Raw genomic sequence first — 20,238 nt, 5'->3', positions numbered from 1 at the left:
CTCCGAGGGTTTGAGGACTGATGGCTCCATCTGAGTCTCTCCTGGTCAGGAGCGTGGGGTTCCAGCCTCCTTGCTGTTCCATGACCACCTGCTCCGGCTTTGGCCACTGTCCTCTCTGCCTGGAGCACCCCTCAGGAGAGCCTTGCTCCCCTTCTATCCCAAGCCGCCACCACAGCGTCGCCTCCCCGACCCCCCTCCACCCGCAATGCCCTCAACTCCTCAGCGCCCCTTTCCCACTTATCCCTGCACTCGTTCCCACCTGACGCATCGCCTATCTGCTTAGTTAGCTCGTTTGTTGTCTGTCTCGGCACCAACAGGGAAGCTGCAGGCGGGGGGCTCTGTCTGTGTCTCCAGCGTAACCTAGGCACACGCCTGTGTTTGTGGAAGGAGTGAATGGATGGGTGGACAGGCGTGCTGTGTGGAGGCAGCAGAGTGTGGCGGCACCACCTCACTCCAGTAGACTCCTCTCAGCTCATTACATCTGCAAAGACGCTATTTCCAAACGAGGTCACATTTGGAGATTCTAGGTGGTCATGAATTTTTGGGAGACACTGTTGAATACATCACATATCTTTTTTCATTTTACTTTTAACCAATCTGTACGGTTATGTTTGAAGCGAGTGTCTTGTAGAAAGCATGTGGCTGGATCATGTTTTGTCATTCCTTCTGACGCTCTTTGTGTTCCTTCTGACATTTATTTGTGTTCAGACCATTTACATTTAACATAATTATTTATATATTACGATTTGTCTGTCATTTTATTATTTGTTTTCTGTTCTCCCCTGTTTTTTTCTTTTTTTTTTGACATTTGTCTAATTCCTCTTTCCTATGTTCTTTTGAGTTACTTGAACGTTTTTTGAGTATTCCATTTTTGTTCATCAATTGTCATTTCCAGTACATGTCTTCATACAATATTTTCAGTAATTGCTCTAGGGATCGCAATATTCATACTTATCCTTGTCTTTTAATATCAACATTTTATCACTTTAAGTGGAACGTGGAAACCTTATCACTGTTTAGGTCACTTTATTCTTTTCTCTTATGCTGTAGTTGTCTTAAATAATATCTCTACATACATTGAAAACCCCCCACTTTGTATATATATGTATGTCACACAGTGTTATAACTTTTGCTTTCAACTATCAAACACAACGTTTAAAACTTGAGAGGAGAATAGTCTGTGATCTTTACCATTTCTGTTGCTTGTGCTTCATCCTGGTGTTCCACGCTTCCTTCTGGTATCATTTCCTTCTGTCTGAAGAAGCTCCTTTAGTAATAGTCCTTTTAGACTACACATTTTCTTAATTTTCCTTCATCTGAGAATGTCTTTACCTCATCTTCGTCCTGAAGGATATTTTTGCTGGATGTGCAGTTCTATTTTGACATTCTTTTTAGTTTAGCACTTTAAAAATTTTCTGCCATTTCCCTCTGGCTTCCTTTGCTTCTAATGAGAAATTCTGACATTTGAATCGTTCCCAAGTAGGTAGTACATCATTTCTCTCTGGTGGTGTTGAAGACTTTTTGTCTTTAGTTTTTAGAAATTTGACTTTGGAGTGTCTGGGCATGAATTTCTTGGGGTTTATCCTGTTTGGCGTTTGCTCATCTTCTTAAATCTTGAACAGGTGTATATCTTTTACCAAATTTGGGAAATTTTCAGCCATTATTTCTTCAAATATTCTTGCAGCCCTGTACTCTCTCTTCTGGTAATCCAGGGATGCAAATGTTAGACCTTTTGTTATTGTCCCAAAAGTCTCTGGGACACTGTTGGTATTTTCCATCTTTTTTTCTCCCTTCAATGTTCAGATTGAGTAGTTTCTTTTTATCTGTCTTCAACGTCATTGGCTCTTTTCTCTGTCTTCTTGATTCTGCTCTTAAGCCCATCCAGAGAGTTTTTTGTTTCAGTTATTATACTTCTGCATTTGTTTCAAGATTGTTCATAATTGCTTTTTCTAGCTGATTATGATCAGCTGCTTTATTGTCCTTGTCAAGTAATTTCAAATCCTGTGGTGTGTTGTCATTTTTGTCTGTTGATCGTCTTCTCTCATATTAGCTGAGACATTCCTGGCTCTTGGTAATACTGGGTTGTATCCTCTATTCTGAGTATTATGTTGTGAGACTCGGGTTCCCCAATTAAATCTTCTATTTTAGCAGACTGTCAGTGTGCTTGTATTCGTAGAGCATGTCCTGGCCCTCATTCCTGGACTGTGTTTGAGTGTTCGTTTAGTTCTCAAGGCCTCTGCAGAATTACTCTGGTCTTCCCTGCTTGTGCGCTACCCAGAGCCAATGTGAAGGCTGGCTGGTATTCTGCAGCGTATTCTGTTCTCGGAGCCTCTGCTGTGCGATTCTGGCTGGTTTCATGCATGGGCTACTTGGGGGTGAGCCCAGGACTTCATATGAGATTCAGAGGATTCCTTTCTCTATCTCCCTCCTCTCTGCGATCTCCCCGCTCTGGTTAGGGTGCCGCCTCTGCTTGCTAGGGCAGGGCATGGAAAGTTGGGGACCTCCACCCTACTGTGTCTACAGCCCCATACAAGTAGGGAGCTGGTTTTTGCTTAGTGATGGGGCCCCCCCAGAAAGTCTCCCTGGAGGGAGCACCCACTGGGGAGGGGGAGGGAGAGGGATGGACCCTGCCTGCCTGTAGCTGGGGGTGGGGGTGCACTGCTGCTTTTGTGGCATTAGTAGGGTGGTCTTCCCATGAGTCAAGGTCCCTAGCCCGTCTGCCCTCCCCTCTGCACCCCTCAGGGTCTCCTGAAAACTGCGGCCGGGACTCCTTGTGACTGCTGGCAGTGGTTGGGTGGGATGTGCCTGCTCCATCTCTCTCTTGGCCAGAACCAGAACCTCCTAAGTGCCTTTCTTAAAGGCTAAGAAAGAGGTGCGCAAAGCTAGCAATAGAATCCCCTGTTGGTTCTATCTTAAACGGAGGGTTCTGATAGAGGTCACTGGGGGAGATAGAGAGGAAGGGGATTCACCAAGGAAAAGCCTGAGGAGAGCCAGTGAAAGGGGACCCCTCTGCTGCCCTCTGTGCGGCCAGTGACCACCTCACTTTTCTTTCCCTGCCCCTAGATTAGCTCTTAGCAAACCCCCTTGTCCACTGTCCTGCATCCCCCCACTCTGTCTTCTGGGTCAGGCTGTACAGGGACCCACACTCCACCGCTTGGGAATTGCCACTCCTCACCAGGGGCGAGATGAGCAGAGTCAGAAATGGACGCCCTCTTGGAGGAGCTGGGCCTTTCTGACGTGGCTGGTGTGTGTGCCTGGCCATGCCCTTCAGGGGTTGGGAGGGTCTGTCCGTGTGGGAGCTGGGATGTGGCAGCCAGCTGGCTGGGCCAGGCAAGCAGCATGGAGCAGGCTGGGGAGCGAGTGGTCAGAGAGCCAGGAAGAGAGCCCTCGGCTTGTCCAGGCCCCAGGAGAGCAGGGTCTGTCTGGGGACGTGGTGGCAGGAGGGGTGAGGCTGCCCCCTCGGCTATCTCCATGAAAACAGGAGATGCCACTCACCAAGAATTGACTTGATTGTTGGAAATAAACTCACCCTGCTGCCTCTGTGCCTGCTGCGGTGGGGCCTGAGGAGGCAACACGGCTTCCTGGGCCTCAGTGTCTAGAGAAGGAGAGCCTGTGGTCTCAGGGGCAGGAGGCTCTGCCTGTACTGACTGACCCTCAAAGGCTTGGGCTGCTGCCTCCGGATCCCAGCCCTGATCTCCCCATGGATCGTTCTGAGTCTCCCTCGGTGTCTGGAAGTCCCATGCAGACAAGAGACAATGAAAATGTGTCTGTTGATCTTGTAAAGGCTCATATTGTTTACTGTTTCTAGAGCGAGTGGTGGAGAACTCGAGGAGGGGTGGTTGAAGGATGGTCCTCACCTGCAGATCATGTGAACTATTTGAGTTGTTTCTGGGCCTCACGTTCTTTTCCTCATGCTGTGCCTCATCTCTGTTTCCCTTCAGTGTCCAGTGTATGTGAGATGCAAGGGTGCTGTCAATGTGGTCTGCTCCTTCAGCAGGAAAGGCAGGCCCAAAGACCAGGTGGGCAGGAGAAGCTCTAGTTATGGAGAGCGGGAGCAGACCCACACCAATTCCTCTCGTCCCAGGCCACTTGTGCCGCAGTGTCGCCTGACAACATCTAGACACACCTAGACGCTGTCAGAGCGGCGGCTGGACCCCTGAGGCTGACACACCACCCTGTGCTTTGCAGGTCACCAGTTTGGGCTACACACGGCAGGCAGCAAGTGGGACTCGGGGAACCCTCCCAGCAACCTGTCCACAGTGGCCGTCATGCCCGTGTCAGAGGATGTACCCCTCACCGCCTTTGCCCTGGAGCTCAAGCATGCCCTCAGCGCCATCGGTAAGCCCCTCCTCCTCCTGCCTTGGTCCTTCTAGGTTCTTCTGAAAGTGCAGTGGGTGTCGCCCTCACAGCTAAGCCCTGGGGCTGCTGGGGAGGGCATGTCCACAGTGGGCAGAAGACCATCCATCAGGCATCTCCAGACAGTCTTGGTGGGCAAACTCTGTCTCGCAGTGGCTTGTGTAAGTCGTGCGCAGGCTGCCCTTCCAGGATAGCTAGAGCTTTCCTGAACACGGGGTGCGCTCAAGACCACAGCACAGAGACCCCTGAATTCCCCGCCGAGAGCCCGTCTTGGGTTCTGAGCCTGCTGCGGGGCACCTGCCAGCTGCTTCACTGCTTGGAGGGGACGCTGCAGTGGCTGGGGAGCTGGCTGACCACAGGGAAGACACCCTTGGTTGGGATCAGGAAGCTTGGGTAGTGTTTCCAGATTCCTGACAGCTGTTAAACTTTGGGATTCAAGAAAAAGAAATTGAAATTCCTGAGAACTCTTATGAATTGCCAAAATTATAAAGTATTTTATATTCTTAACACTTATTTATAAGTTTTTATAGACTATTTGTGAGCAACCGTAATGACAGACAGCAAGTCAATTTTCTAGGATAGGGTTATACTAAAAGTTTCAGGGGTTGTCTTTAAAAAATGATATAATAGCAAATGCAATGAATGTTATATTACTATCATGCAATGATATATTATGACAAGAGTGTGTACTTTAATACCACGTGAAAATGCTCTCTACCTGATACAGCATTAAATAAATGCCAAATAAAAATGACGTATAAAATTGAAAAATACTACTATAAATATTTAATGTTTAAAAGTTATTCTCAAAATGAAATTTTAAAATCAGAAAGCATTAATTGCCCTGTGTTTCTTGTCCTTTGTTTTATAACAAATATTCCAGATGTAGAGAATTCCATTCATTTTCCATTGACCTTGGTCACACTGTTCAGAGCGCATCCAAAAGCACCTTCAAGTTGCACAGTGGAGATGTGTTGCTTCGTAAAAGCTTATTCCCTTTTTTAAAGAAAACTTTTTATTTTTAAATAATTATAGATTCACAGGAAGTTGCAAAAATAGTGCAGAGAGCACCACGTCCCCTTCCTCTTGGAGACATGGCTGTGGCGCAGCATCGAGACCAGGAGACTGACGTTTGTGCGGTCTGCAGGCCTTCTTCATAGTTCAGTCTGCTTGTTTTTCTTTTTCTGGTATATGCGAGTCTGTTCTGCTCTAGTCTTATCTCTCCTACCAGCAGCAAGCTCTAGAAGGCAGGAAATATTTTACTCATTTGTGGACCCCCAGGGTCTCTCTCAGTTGTTTATAATTATTAACGGTAGTTTCTCAAGATATCTTGATTGAGTGGTTGATTATTAAATGCGGTTGTCGGGTCTGAATGGGGCCAGATTGGATTCCCCTGGTAGCCAAGAGGCAGTCCTTCCGCCTTGCCACACAGAGCCAAAGACACGAGTGCCGATGAGCCATCCTGTGTCTCCTCCCTGCCCTGGACCTGCTTACCACCTGGGCCTTAAGCAGACTCCTCCCAGGGACAGGGTTGGTCACCACATCTGTGACAGACAGGAGATGCAGCCTGTGCCCTGGGAGCCCAGAGCACCACCTTTGGGGTCTCCACCCTTCCCTAAGGGCCGTCTCAGTGTCCCCCAAGTCCAGTCAGGGGGGCCTAGAGCAGGGGAGCCCTGCACCAAGGGCAGGTAGAGCCCAGCTCAAGGTCCCCTGAGTGTTCCTGCAGCCAGACACAGCCTGCCTGTCCTGTCATGTTCCGGACGTCCAAGAGGTCAACAAGACGTGTCACTGCAGTGCCCAGGAGGGCCCGCTCTTGCAGGCACATGAGGCAGTCCAGCCCCGAGAGGTCTCCTGCTCTGTCGGACCCATGTGGGATGACCACCTTGAGCTTGGAGCTCTTCTCCGCATGACCCCCCAACCCACAGAGCAGCAGCGCAGCCCACCCAATAGGATTGGCGCTCTTCACCCCAAGCCCCCAGAGGAGCTGCTTCTCCGCGTCAGCAAGTTTCTGCCATTTAAGTCAGAGCTATACGTGCACACGGGTCACACCAGGTAGCCACACCTCAGTAGGGCCACCACCATTGTACGGTGCACCCTTATTTTGTGTGCCTCTAAGAAAGCTGATGCTGCCAGTTAAAATACAGAGCAGTGATTTCTTCTTTCTCACCTTTTAATTATCCGCTTGTGGAGAAGCTCAGTTGTGAGAAGGAAGCCCTCGGGGAAGGCTCAGTTCTTATGCGCCCATGCTCTTCCTGTGCAGCATCAGACTTCCGGGTCCTCTTGAGCCCGAGGTTGTGGTGCTTGTCCTCGGCCGGCCGGCGCATCTGTGAGGCAGCACTCTCTGAGGCTGAGTGCCGCTCTCATCTTGGCTTTTGTCCCAAGCGCCTGGCCTCCTTTCACAGATTCTTTTTTTTTTTTATATAATTTTATTTATTTATTTATTTTCCCCCAAAGCCCCAGTAGATAGTTGTACGTCATAGTTGCACATCCTTCTAGTTGCCGTATGTGGGACGCGGCCTCAGTGTGGCTAGAGAAGCGGTACGTCGATGCGCGCCCGGGATCCGAACCCAGGCCGCCAGTAGCGGAGCGCGCGCACTTAACCGCTAGGCCACGGGGCCGGCCCCTTTCACAGATTCTGATGCTGGCCCTCCTGGTTGAGCAGCCTCTGACAACTGTTCTGTGACGGTGACTCTAAGACACTTAGCTGGAAGACACACGCTGATTTCAGAGACAAAAATGTGACAAGATGTGTGTCTTGACACTAGTGAACTATATACCACATGGAATCCAGCCCGCCTTGCTTATCTGGACTTGGGAAATTATATTACCTTGCGTTTTACAAGCTTGTGCTTCCCCTGTCCCAACACACAGTCTCAGTGCTGCAGAGATTTGACTCCTTCCTGGGTAGATGAGGAGACCAAGGTTCAGTGAGGCCCCCTGTCCCTGTGTAGACAAGGGGACTGAGGTTCAGAGAGGCTGCCCATCCCTGTACCTGTTGAGCCCCTGAGCTGGTGCAGCTCTCCTAGCTCCTACTTCTGCATCATGCAGACTCACCTGCTCAGAGGGTCTCCCTCGGGGCAGAGGGAATGGTCACCTCAGGCCACAGGCACTTCCTCATTGAAAGGTGAAAGGCTTCTCATTACTTTCAAGAAGAGCAAACCTCTAGCATAGGGAGTGGGCACTCTTGTCCACTGGCCCTGGGCTGCTGCTCTGGACAGGCCGCGCTTGTCCCAGACCTGGGCTGCTCCTGTGGACAGGCTGCAGTTGTCCTGGAGGGGGCTGCCGGGACAGTTTTCTGTGGTCGGTTGTTTTCAGGCCCCATCCTGCTGTTGACGAGCGACAACATAAAACAGCGCCTTGGCTCTGCTGCTCTGGACAGGTATGCCAGCCTCCACGCAGGGACAGCCCGGCCCACCTGAGCTTCCTGCTCTCAGTGGCTTTAAGCACAGCCTTGACGTGCGCCCCCCATGTCTACGCACACCCTGGTCTGCGTGCCCCCTCTGTCGGCGCCCCCCTTGCATGTCCCTCTGTTTGTACCCCACTCTGTCTGCGTCCCCCTGTGTCTGCACCTCCTGTCTGTGCCCCCTCGTGCTGCTCTCTGTCTGCGCTCCCCATGCCTGGGTCCCCCCTGTGTCTGCACCCCACTGCATCTACACGTGCTCTGGCATCTGTGCCCCCCCCATGTCTGTGCCTTCCAGTATCCACGAGTACCGGCTGTCCAGCTGGCTGGGGCAGCAGGAGGACATCCACCGGATAGTGCTTTACCAGGCGGACAGCACGCTCACGCCCTGGACCCAGCGCTGCATCCGGCAGGCCGACTGCATCCTCATCGTGGGCCTGGGCGAGCAGGAGCCCACGGTGGGTGAGGTGAGCTGGGAGCAGGGCAGGCTCCAGTGGGCAGGATCCAGTGGGCAGGTCCTGGCTGGGGGCTGCTCTCTCCTCAGACCCATCTGTTTCTCTGTCTTTTCCTTGGAATGCAATATTTCAACAACTCGGGAAAGGATGGATGATCAGAGCTAGCACCCAGATATCTGCCCTCCTCGCTGTGAGAACATTTTGCTTGTTTACCTGCTGGTTGTTTTAGCACAAAGCAGGGCAGTGACCTCCCTGCCCACCGTGGCCTCTGTGAAGTTGAAGCCTCTGTCTGTGTTTCACCCTTTAGTTGTGTGTGTATGGCCCTGTTTTACAGGTCTAAATTTTATACAAATAGTGTCCTATTTTATAACATTTTGAAATATCCTTTTTTCCTCAACACTTAGGTTTTGGGGCTCTGTCCGTATTGTTTCACTCGTTTTTATGGCTGTTTAGTTTCCTGTTTGTGAATACCCCACCATCTGTCTGTTCTCAGCCAAGGGGCTGCAAGGTTGTTTCACTCTGACGAACCGTGTGCAAGCGTGTCTCCAGAGTACCCCCTGGAAGAGTTGCTGGATCACAGCGGATGTGTCTTCAGGCTTACTAGATGCTGCCAATCTGCTGTCCCCATTGAGAGTGCCATATTCCCTCGCGCTGTTGCTGCGGGAGAGACCTGGGGCTCCATGTCCTCCCCGCTCCGCACCATCAGTCCTGTTTGTTGCCAGCGTCACGGGTGTGAGGTGGAGTCTCGTGATCCCTTTAGTTCTGATCATCCACCTCCTTCCTCCCTTCCATCACTCTGTTCTCATCACAGGCTCCTGCCTCTCTGATCTTGGGGCAGCCAGAAATTCCTCATCATGATGCAGACCCCTATTCTGCAGGGAGTGATGCTCCCTTGCAAGGGAGAGTGTTTGCAAATTACAACATTGGAGAAGGTCACGGTGTGTGTTCTCGAGGCAGTATTAGAGAAGCAGGGAGGGGAGGCGACCTCCTTCCTTCCTGCACACCCCTGCAGCTCCCTCATGGCCACGCCTCCCTAGCCCAGCACACAGTAGGCACATAGCCGGGAAGACCCCTGGGTCACAGCTTCAACAGCCAAAGGGCAGAGCATGCCACAGCCAAACTGGTTTACAGAACCAGGGTGTCGCCCGTCAGGGCCCTGGCCTCGGACCCTTCCGGCCTGTGTGGGGCTGGTCGGAGAGGCAGCGTCCAGCGTGGGATCTCTATAGACAGCCCCGACTTGGCCTTCAGCTCTGTTCTGCCCAAGTCCTCAGGCTCACCTGGGCTGCCTGACACACAGGCTCTGCTCTCCCTCAGCTGGAGCGGATGCTGGAGAGCACAGCCGTGCGTGCCCAGAAGCAGCTGATCCTGCTGCACCGGGAGGAGGGGCCCGCACCTTCCCGCACCGTGGAGTGGCTCAACATGCGGAGCTGGTGCTCTGGTCACCTGCACCTCTGCTGCCCGCGCCGCGTCTTCTCCAGGAGGAGCATGCCCAAGCTGGTGAGGCCTGGGCACAAGGCGAGGGGCCGGCCTGGTGGGAACTCCTGGCCTCCAGACCACAGCCCTCGCCTGACTGGCTTTGCGATTGTGTAGTTTATTTCCTTCACGTTCTCCATTTGATTCTCCATCATCTAAGCTCGTTGAGGCTCTGATGGGGGGGCTCGCCTCTCAGCGTGCTCGTGAAGTGTGATTATGAGCTCGTGTTTGCTGGGCTTGGTCTTCGGGATTCTGGTGGCCACAGGGTGGTTATGGGCCCCCCAGACAGGTGGGGCCCAGCATAGTGGAGGCAGCAGCACAGCTGGGCCATCGGGGGCCAGAACCCCGGAAAGATGGGCTTGGCGAGGGGTCAGGGATGAGCCTGAGAGTCTCACATTCAGTCGGAGTCTCAGAGGGTCAGCACTGCCTCCTCCTTCTGGCAGACGTGCACGCACTTCCTGAGGCACCTCTTCCTTAGGGTGTCCTCAGCCCTGGGGGGTGGGCGGTGGGGGAGCACAGAGGCCACCCACGCTGCAGCCTACCTGGCCCCACAGCTTGGTGGACAGCATCCTGACAGCTGCATCTGTGCACAGGAGACCGTGCCCTGGAGCACCGTCCGCCCTGGGGGCTGGCGGGGTTTCAGCTGGGGTTTGGGCTGGGTATCCTTTTGGGGACAGCTCTTGGGGGCTCTGTGTCTCCTGCTGGGCTCGTGGGTATGTGACCCAGCCACCCGCACTGCCCACTCACCCACGTGCCCTTTGAGGGCCTCCTCCCAGGAGAGCCTGGGCACCAAGGTGCTGACAGGGTCGGTGTCAGACAGAGCCCGCCATTCCTGGAGAGAGGTTTGAGTCAGGAACGGTGGAAGCCAGCCTGCTCAGGTCGAGGTGCATGGGAACACGCCCAGGCCCGTCTTTTGGCCCCTCTCAGGTGGAGATGTACGAGCGGGTCTTCCAGAGGCCCCCAGACCGGCACTCTGACTTCTCCCGCCTCGCACGTGTGCTGACCGGCAATGCCATCGCCTTGGTGCTCGGGGGAGGGGGAGCAAGGTGAGTCCTCGCCACTCCCCCCCGTGTGTGTGTGTGTGTGTGTGTGTGTGTGTGTGTGTGTGTGAACGATGCCCCGCGTGTGCTGATGAGGAGGCCCCTGAGCTCAGCCCCCAAGGCAGCCCCATGGGTGAGCCCAGTGCACAACCAGGCATTTTGCAGCACCTCAGTGCACGTTGCTGAGTGGTGCTTCCCGCAGGCTGTCCCGCTCAGACTCCACCAACTGGCCCGAGTTTTAATAGTTGCCGATACAGTAGAGGAAAATTATATCTTGTTGTGATTGTCTTTGCGAGACGTGTCTGTTTGCCTGTTAGCCATTCGTGTCTCCTCTTCTGAAAACTCTATTCTTATCCTTGCCAGTCTTTCCATTGGGCTCCGGGTGAGTTGCTTTGTGTTTTAACATATGCTTTATAGAATAATGATCTGATCTGCTCACAAACCTAGTGAAGCATTCTTTAATTCTTTGGGCTGGTGAGTTCCTTACAGGACTTTTAACCCAAGTAACTTCTACCCCGAATTGTCATTCTGACACTTGCCACCCTTCTCCTGAACTTATTTAAAAATAAATATACACTTGGAGCAGAAATGGGGCCCAGGGACCTTGTGAGGAGGGTTTGACGAGGCCAGTGCCTTCTGGTGACCCAGATGACACGTGGAGGACAGAGCAGTGCCTCCAGCAACATCTGTGCTGCTGGGCTGGGTTCAGGGCTGGGGGTGTCCTGTGGGGTGGAGCCCCTCGCTACGGTGGACATCAGCACTGCTGGCAGAGTGAGGCGCTCAGGGCGGTCCCTGGGCCAGCTGGCATGTGCTGCTTCTTCAGCACTGTACCAGGACCTCCTGAGTGCTCTGTGTCCTGAGTCCTGGCCCTGCTGATGGCGTTGGCCACCTCTCCCCATTGCTCAGCAGAAGGTACCTGGCTCAGCATCTCATGTGGCCCACGGACATCCCTTTCAAAGTGAGCTGGAGGAGGGAAGGGCTCAGAAGGACAGAAGCCCCTTAGGAGTCACCATGTTGGGAGCCACTCTGCAAAGATGTCTCCTGCCTTTGGAGTCAGACCTGGATCATGCCTGGCCCATTTTCCTCCTTGGCTAATTACAGTTAGAGAGATGCAGTCCAGCTTTGAGGCCAGGGAAGACTCAGACCCTCTTTAGAAAGGATCCGAAAAGTAATGCAAATGAGCTGCATAACTGCACTGCTAACTGAGTTCTCCTCGCTTCCCTAATATGGGAGACTCTGAAGCTTGGAGTCTTGGTCTACGACCCCTACTGACAGGAAAGTGGGTGGAGACCACCCCTCCTCACTCTGCTCCTTCACTGGCTTCATTTTCCTTCACAGCACACATTAGTGCCTAAAGCAGAGCGGAGGTGTCGCTGCCTGGCTCCTGAGGGCTGGGCTGCACTGCCGCGGACCCAGGGCCCAGTGCTGCAGGGGGAGAGAGCCGCGTGCTGCCCTCGGCTCCGCTTCCACTGCCGGCAGGCAGCGGGCCCAGAGCTGGCTGGGACAGCCCTGCGCGTGGTGGTCCTGTCGCGCTTGAATTCGGCCCGGCCTGGATGAGTGTTGTGCTCATTTATCTCAGGATCCCGGAGCATCATCTGGTGCCGTACTTGCAGAAGATGTGCCCAATGTTGCTGGGCCAGGGGAGGACCCAGGCTTCTTTCCATGGGGCTGGGACGGGGGATGGCCCAGAGCAGCTGGCCCAGACTTGGACCTGGTTTGTAGGCCAGGATGGCCCAATCAGCAGCATTTTTAATGAAAAAATACTTAGTTTAAAAGCCATATGGCTATTCTCTAAGGCCACGCGGTGTTTGTAGAACACAAACTAACAGTCCTCGGCCGATCCTGCCCCGTCACCAAATCCAGAGGGATCCCAGAGATAATCACTTCCAGCTGTTTTTCAGTTGTCTGCTCATCTACATTTCTAAATAGCATAACATTCCTATTCTCCTACTTTTTTTGTTTTTTTTGTTTTTAGATTATTGAGGTCCTGACCTCCTCCGGTATATGCAAAGTCAGAGTCTATCCGTCCATCTCTGTCATCTGTCATCCATCATGCATCTATCATCTACGTATCAGCCGTCTGTCATCTATGTATGATCTGTCTGTCATCTGTCATCCATCGTGCATCTATCATTTATGTATTATCCATCTATCATCTATTCATCTATCATCCATCATGCATCTATCGTCTACGTATCATGCATCTATCAATCATCTGCATATCATCCGTCTCTCTCTCTTTGTCTCCTTTCTGTCTATCTGTCGCCTTCCTTAATACTCATAGTCCAAGTATGGTTCTCTCATGGGTCAAGCCAGTATCACTGTTTATGTTATGATGTCAATGTGGGTCTTTTTCAGAGCTGAGCCATCTCCTGCTGTACTGTATGACTGTGTTTCTGTCCTTGGAGTTAATAATTGTTACAGTTGCCATTTGCTTGGATTTCTGGGTATCGTTAACTCATCTCCAGACACTCTGCTGGAAGCATTAGCTCCTCTCGGCGTGCTCAGACACACCAGGGCATCTCTGCTCAGCTCTGCTCGGGATCTGCCTCCCTCCAGCTCTGCTGGTATGGCCCTGGAATTTCCCTTCACCATCATCCTGAGAACTGCCTTTGTCTTTCTCCTGTGTTCATCTCCACTTCCTGGATTCCATGTCTTCCTCTTTCTTGGTAGATTCCTGATTTTGGTAGAGTTCATACTCTAGAAATTCCTTAGGAGAAGACACATGGGAGGTAGAATTTTTGAGACCATGCACAGCAGAAAATGTCCTCATTCTAGTCTCACACTTGAATGGTTTGGGTATGGAATTCTAGGTGGAAATAATCTTCCCTGAGAATCTTTAAAGCGTGGTTCCATTGTCTTTTTAGCTTCCAGTATTGCTGTTAAGAAGTTCAATGCCCTTTTTATTCATGAAGCCTGTTTTTCCTCTGGAAGCTTGTAGGAGAGTCTCTTAATTCTTACTCTTCTGAAGGTGTTGATGCTGTGCCTTGGGTCGTTCTTCACCCGTTATACCGGCTGGACTCCCAGTGGGCCCTTTTGCACTCGGAAGTCCATAAACGTCAGCTCTGGTGCAGCGTTTGCCCTCTCTGCTCTCCCTTCCTGGAGCTTTTCACGTTGGAGACCAGGCATCCTGGACAGATCTCCTGATTCTCCTCTCTCTTCTGTCCCATATTTTCTATCTCGGTCTTTTTGTTCTACTTCCTGGATGATTTTTCTCCAACGTGTCTTCTAATTGATCTGTTTTGCTAAAGTGTTTGTAACGTCTAAGTGCTTTTTGCGTGGTTTCCTCTCTCAGCTGCACTGGTGAATGTTGAGTGTCTCGGAGACTGTTGATGCGGGTTTTTACTTGCTTGCTTGGGTTTCTGCTCTGTGCTGGCTCGTGCCTGGCTTTGCTCTCTCAGCACAATGAGCGTGAGGCTGCCTGTGTGCTCCTGAGCGCAGTGGCGGCGTGCTGAGTGCTGTTACGTCTGCCGTGCTTGCTTATCCCTCCTCCTGTCCGTGGACATTTGGGGTATTTTCTGGTTTTGGTCGTTATGAACAAACTGCTATAACCATTCTCGCACAAATCTTCTCTGTGGATGTTTGTTTTCTTTCCTCTTGGGCGTATTCGTAGGAGTGGAATTACCTGGGCGTGGGGTCCTTGTACCATTTTACACCCCCACCAGCAATGTTTGAGAGTTCGGTTGCCCACATTTTTGTCAACCGTTGGTATCGTCAGTACTGTAAATTGTAACCCTTCTGCTGGGTGTGCAGTGGTGTCTGATTGTGGTTCTAATTTGCACCTCACTGAGGACTAGTGATCTCATGTACTGTTAGTCATTTGTGTCTCTTCTTTCGTAAAGTACCATTTATGTTCTTTACTCATGTTTAACAGTGGTTTGTCTTTTATTATTGAGTTAGGAGAGTTATTTATATAGTCTGAATACATGTCTTGTGCCATATATATTTATTGCTAATATTGTTTCTCAATCTTTGACTTTTCATTTTCTTAATGGCATTTTTTGATAAAGTTTCTAATTTTGATGAAGTGTGCTTTTCCAGTTTTTTATTGGTTATTATTTCTGGTATTCTGAGAGCTCTTTCCTATCCCAAGGTCACACGGGTAGTCTATATTTTCCTTCAGAAGCTTTATGATCCCAGCTTGTACATTTAGGTCTGTGACCCACCTCTGATGCTTTGTGAATGGAGCGAGTGGGAGGTGCGGCTCTGTTCTCCCGTGGTTGTCTCAGGTCCAACACCATCTGTGGCAGGCTTTCCCTCCCTCTTGAGTTGCTGTGGCATCTGAGTCAAACATCAGATAACTCTCCAGGTGTGAGTCTACATCTGGGCGCTGTCCTGTTCCTCCGAGGTGGGTGTTCTGCCCTTAATGACACCACCACACCGTCTCGATTGCTGTAGCTTCGTGGTAAATCTTGATATCAGGCAGTGTAATTCCTTCAGTTTTTTTGTTTCAAAATTGTTTTGGCGGGCCGGCCCCGTGGCTTGGCGGTTAAGTGCGCGCAGTGTGCTGCCGGCGGCCGGGGTTCGGATCCCGGGTGCGCACCGACGCACCCCTCCTCTGGCCATGCTGGGGCCGCGTCCCACATACGGCAACTAGAAGGATGTGCAGCTATGACAGACAACTATCTGCTGGGGCTTTGGGGGAAAAATAAATAAATAAAAAATCTTCAAAATTGTTTTGGCTATTCTAGGTCCTTTACATTTTCATGTGAATTTTAGAATCAGCTAAGTATTTTATGGGATTTTTTTGCTATTGTAAATGATATCTTTTCAATTTCATTTTCAAATTGTTTGTTACCAGTATATAGAAATACAGTTGATATTTTTAAATTGATTTTATATCCTACAACCTTGCTAAATTCACTTAATCTAGTAGCTTTTGTTTAGATTATTTTTGGATTTCCTATATATACAGTTATGTCTTCTGAGAATAAAGACAGTATTTCCTCTTTCTTTCCAAAATATGTATATGCCTTTTGTTTCTTTTTCTTGCCTCGTTGCACCCATTAGAACTTCCAGTGCGATGCTGAGTACAGTGGTGGGTGCAGACACGCTGCCTGTCCCCAGGTTAGGGGCAGCACTCAGCTTCCTCACTGAGCCTGAGCTTGGCTGTAGGTTCCTGTAGATGCCTTAATCACGCTGAGGAGCTGTCCATCTATTCCTAGTTTGCTGAGTTTTTATCATGAATGGTTGTTTCTATGGATCTGTTGAGATGAGTGTGTAATTTTTCTCCTTTATTCTGTTAATGTGGTGAATTACACTGACTGATCTTTAAATGAAAACTAAGATGCATTCTTGGGTAGACTCATTGCCCATGATGTGTTGTCCTCTTGATGGTGCTGGGTTCCCTTTGAATCTGAGTGACACTGGACTGCATGTGTCCTCTTCTGAAATTCACGTGGGTTTGTTTGCTGGCTTCGAAATCGAGTTGGAAAGTGTTGCTGCTTTTCCTAGTCTCTGGAAGGTTTTATGTAAAATTTGTGTTATTCTTCCTTGGACATTTAGTAGAATTCACTAGTAAAACTATCTGGGCATAAAATTTTCTGTGTGAGGGTTTAAAAATTAAAGATTTGATTATTTATATAGTTATAATACTATTCAGATTTTCTATTTCTTATGTTGTTCTAGGAATGTGTCCTTTCATCTGTATCTTCCTCCTGGTGGCATGAAGTTCACGCCAGCTTCCTACCTTTTTAACTGGAGCATCTGTACGGATGTTCTCTTTTTTATTACTGATGTTAGTTATTGATACCTTCTCTCTCTTTTTCCTTTTCTTGATCAGTCTTACCAGCAGGTATCAATTGAATTACTCCTTTCAAAGCACCAACTTTTATCTTTTTGGATCCTCTCTATTATATGTTTGTTTTCTGGTTCATTAATTTCTGCTCTTAATTTTACTCTCTTTGATTTAAGTTTTTCTTTTGTTTTCTAACTTATGGGCTGGCAGACGTTGTCTGTAAAGGGCCAGATGGTGAGTACCTGGTATCTGTCGTGACCACAGAGGGTGGGAAGTCAGCTCTGTCTGTGCTGCCCTGTGAAGGTGATGTGTCTTTTTGTTCTTAGGCTGCTTTAAAGTTTTTTTCTGTCTTGGGTTTTCAACAATGTAGGAATGGTTTTCTTTTGATTTATGCTTAGAGTTTATAATGCTTCTTGAATCTAAGGCTTGATGCCAATTATCAGTTCTAAAAAATTCCAAACTATTATCTCTCAGACATTGCTCCTGCCCCTCTCTCTCTGGGCTGCACCAACATTTGGGTCAGACGCTTCACCAGATCCCACATGTTTTCTGAGCTCTTTCACATATTTTTTAAAGAATATTTTACATATTCTATCTTTTTGGTGCTCTGTGATTCAATCAATATTTTCTTCTGACCTATAAAGATTTCACCGTTTCTCTCTTCAGCTGTGTCTAATCTGCTTCACACCCATTCATTGGGTACTTCATTTTGGTTATTGTATTTTTCACTTCTAAAGTTTCCGTTTGGTTCTGTTTTATAGTTTCCAATTCTATACCAAAATTATGAATCTTGTCTTTGATTTCTTGAAGTTTTTTTTTAGGCTTATACCTGAGGACGTATTTAAATTTTTTTGTGGTGATACTATATATTCTTTTTTATTGTGTTAAAATATATACACTAGAAATTTTACCATGTTAACTATTTTTGAGTGTGAAGTTCAGTAGCATTAAGTATATTCACAGTGTTTTGCAACCATCACTATTAATTTCCAGAACTTTTTCGTCTTCCCAAACTGACTGTACCCCGTAAGCCATAACCTCCTATCCGCAGCCCCTGGCGCCCACCCTTCCATCTTCTATGTCTGTGAGTTTGGTGTCTCCAGGCCCTCGTGTGAGTGGAGTTCTGTGGTGTGTGTCCTTTTGTGACGGGCTTGTTTCACTTCTCAGAGAGTCCGCGACAGTCCCTGTGTTGTGTCATGTGGCTCTCCCACCTCTGTCAGGCTGCACAGCGCTCCCGCATGTTGTCCGCCCACTTTGTCTCCTCAGTCTTCTGTCGAGGGGTACTCGGGCAGCTGCCACCTTTTGGCTCCTTGGACTTTTTACAACAGTCGTTTTAAAGCCAGTGTCTGACGTCTCTGTTCTCTGGTCCCCTCTGGGTCCACTTCTCGTCTGGTTTTTCCTCCAGGCTTATGGTCACATGGTCTTTTCTCCTCACATGACTGGTAATCTCTGGTTGAGAGGTGGACGTCACATGGGAAATGGAAGCAGTGGTTTGAGGCTCAGAGTGGTCACTCCAGTCAGACGCTGGCTTTCCCATCCCTGGGGGGCTCGTCTGTGTCCTGCTCACCCTGACCCCTAGGGTGTTTTAGGATGTTCACCAGGACCCCCCTTCCAGTGGCCTCAGCTCCTCTGCCCCACCCTTCCTGCGTCCGTCCAAGCCTGTGCAGCTTCACAACCTCTCAGACGCCAGTGGGTAGAGGAGGCCGAGTGCTGACACATCTGAACAGTGTCCGCAGTCCCTCCCTCCCACTGTGCTTGCCCTACTTTCTGTGACCTGTGCAAGAGTCTGGGGAGGGAGTGGATGGAATGTGATGACCGTCTCTGCTGGGGCACAGCGGGCGCTGGTCCTGGTGGCGGTGCTTACTTCCTGCTCTGTGCTCCTGGTTGGCGTAGAGGCTGTGCCCAGGTGGGCATCATCCGGGCCCTGGCAGAGTGCGGCATCCCCGTGGACATGGTTGGAGGGACATCCATCGGGGCCTTCATGGGCGCCCTGTACTCTGAGGAGCGGAACTACAGCCAGATACGGATCCGGGCCAAGCAGTGGGCTGAGGTAAGGGGCCTCCGCCCTCTCGAGTGCAGCGCCAGGGGTCCCTGCAGTGCCGTGGGGACAGGAGGGCATCGAGACTTCTGGCCCCTGCACACAGCTCTGCAGGGCTCTGGCCTCAGAGCGTGGCTTGTGGAGTGGAGGAGCATAAAGGAAGCAAGGACATCAGTGTTGGAGGCTGGCTCTGGTGGGTGCCTGGTCTTAATTCATAAAGGTGACTGAGGACAACACAGAGAGGTCAGCACTGTTGAAAGAAAAGTTTAATGTTACCCACAGTTCCCCTGGAAACGAGAGGCACTGCCCATCCCCCAGGGCCACAGGGAGCACCATTGCCAGTCAGGAGGCAGAGGGAGCGAGGGGAAGGTTAGGCCAGAGCCTTCACTGGGGTTTCTGCGGGAAGCGCAAGGCAGGGTAGGTACACAGTTTAAGATTGGCTTGTGAAGAAGCCCTGCGGGCTTGGGGCATGAGCGCTGGCCCCAGTTGTCTGGTACCCGGTCCTGGGTCGTTTCGGCATGGAATACTGGCTTGGTGTGAGAGTTTGATAAAGGAGGTGCTCGGCGTGTGGGCTCTGGATTGGTTGGTCTGCCTGAAAGACAAGCCCAGGGGCGAGCCCTCTGCTGTCTGAGAACTGGCTAGCCCTGGGAGCGCAGTCTGTCCTCGGCCTGTAAGACCCCAAATGCCAGAGCGTCAGGAACACAGAAAGTAAGAAAATACAGGTCTTCTTCGATTCATGATGGGGTTATGTCCTGATAAACCCAGTGTAAGTTGAAAATATCATAAGTCAAAAATGCATTTAATATACCTAACCTACCGAGTATCATAGCTTAGCCTGGCCTACCTTAAATGTGCTCAGAACACTTGCATTAGCTTACAGTTAGGCAAAATCATCTAACCAGAGCCTATCTTATAATAAAGTGTTGGCCACCTCATGTAACGTATTGAATACTGTCCTGAGAGTTAATGCAGAGTGGCCGTAAGTGTGTCGGTTGTTCACCTTCGTGATCGCGGGGCTGACTGGGAACTGTACTCACTGCCACTGCCCAGCATCACAAGGGAGGATCATCCCGCATATCGCTAGGCTAGGGAAAGCTTAGAATTCAAACTTTGAAGCGCGGTTTCTACTGAATCCATATTGCATTCGCACCATCATAAAGTCGAAAACTCATAAGTGGAACAATCGTAAGTCAGGGACTGTCTGTATGGTTAATACAGTTGGTCCTGTGATAAATGAACGCCAGTGGACAAACCCAGAATCTGAGAAACCATGGCTGGACAGCTCCCATGGACAGAGTGGAGGGTGGGCGAGTCCAGCTCGCTGCTCACCTGCGGGTGTGGGATACAGTCTGCCCTTCTTGGGGGCTCTGCTTGTTTTCATGGAACAGAAGAGAGCCCTGGCTGAAACTCTGAGTGAGATCGAAAGTATTTGTGTTCTCCTTTTAAAAAGAAAAGGAAATTGGTTGTCTGAGGTAGAAGCTCTCAGGGCAGGCTGTCTGCCCTGTCCACATGGCCCCAAGGACACTCTGTTCCAGAGACGCCTCCTTCCCTGAAATGAGCCACGCTGGTCACCTCTCACTGGGCTGCTCTAAGGAGGGGACCCAGAGGCTGAGTGGCACAAGTCACTAAGGACAGCCTCCAAGAGCAGTGGCTGCAGGGGACAGTGTGCTCGAGCCTCACCGAGGGCCTGGTCACAGGCCAAGGATGCCACCTCCTTTCCCACCCCGCTGGTCTGGTGC

At 50.4% G+C, this 20,238-nt stretch overlaps 1 protein-coding gene across 8 annotated transcripts in view; it reads left to right on the top strand.

Moving 5' to 3' along the window:
* PNPLA7 (patatin like phospholipase domain containing 7) overlaps positions 1-20,238 on the top strand; it is an 82,321-nt gene that overhangs the window by 56,383 nt on the left and 5,700 nt on the right. For 7 of the 8 annotated variants that reach the window (XM_058524631.1, XM_058524633.1, XM_058524632.1 and 4 more), the window contains 6 exons: positions 4,189-4,338; positions 7,672-7,735; positions 8,055-8,223; positions 9,526-9,708; positions 10,612-10,730; positions 18,355-18,511. In XM_058524631.1, the coding sequence (XP_058380614.1) occupies positions 4,189-4,338; positions 7,672-7,735; positions 8,055-8,223; positions 9,526-9,708; positions 10,612-10,730; positions 18,355-18,511 (842 nt within the window). The remainder of the gene's footprint in view (positions 1-4,188; positions 4,339-7,671; positions 7,736-8,054; positions 8,224-9,525; positions 9,709-10,611; positions 10,731-18,354; positions 18,512-20,238) is intronic. The other variant, XM_058524630.1, reaches the window with a different exon arrangement.

This window comes from Diceros bicornis, chromosome 28, assembly GCF_020826845.1.
Source record: "Diceros bicornis minor isolate mBicDic1 chromosome 28, mDicBic1.mat.cur, whole genome shotgun sequence".
NCBI classification, from domain to species: Eukaryota; Metazoa; Chordata; class Mammalia; order Perissodactyla; family Rhinocerotidae; genus Diceros; species Diceros bicornis.
This window is presented reverse-complemented; position numbering and strand designations above follow the sequence as displayed.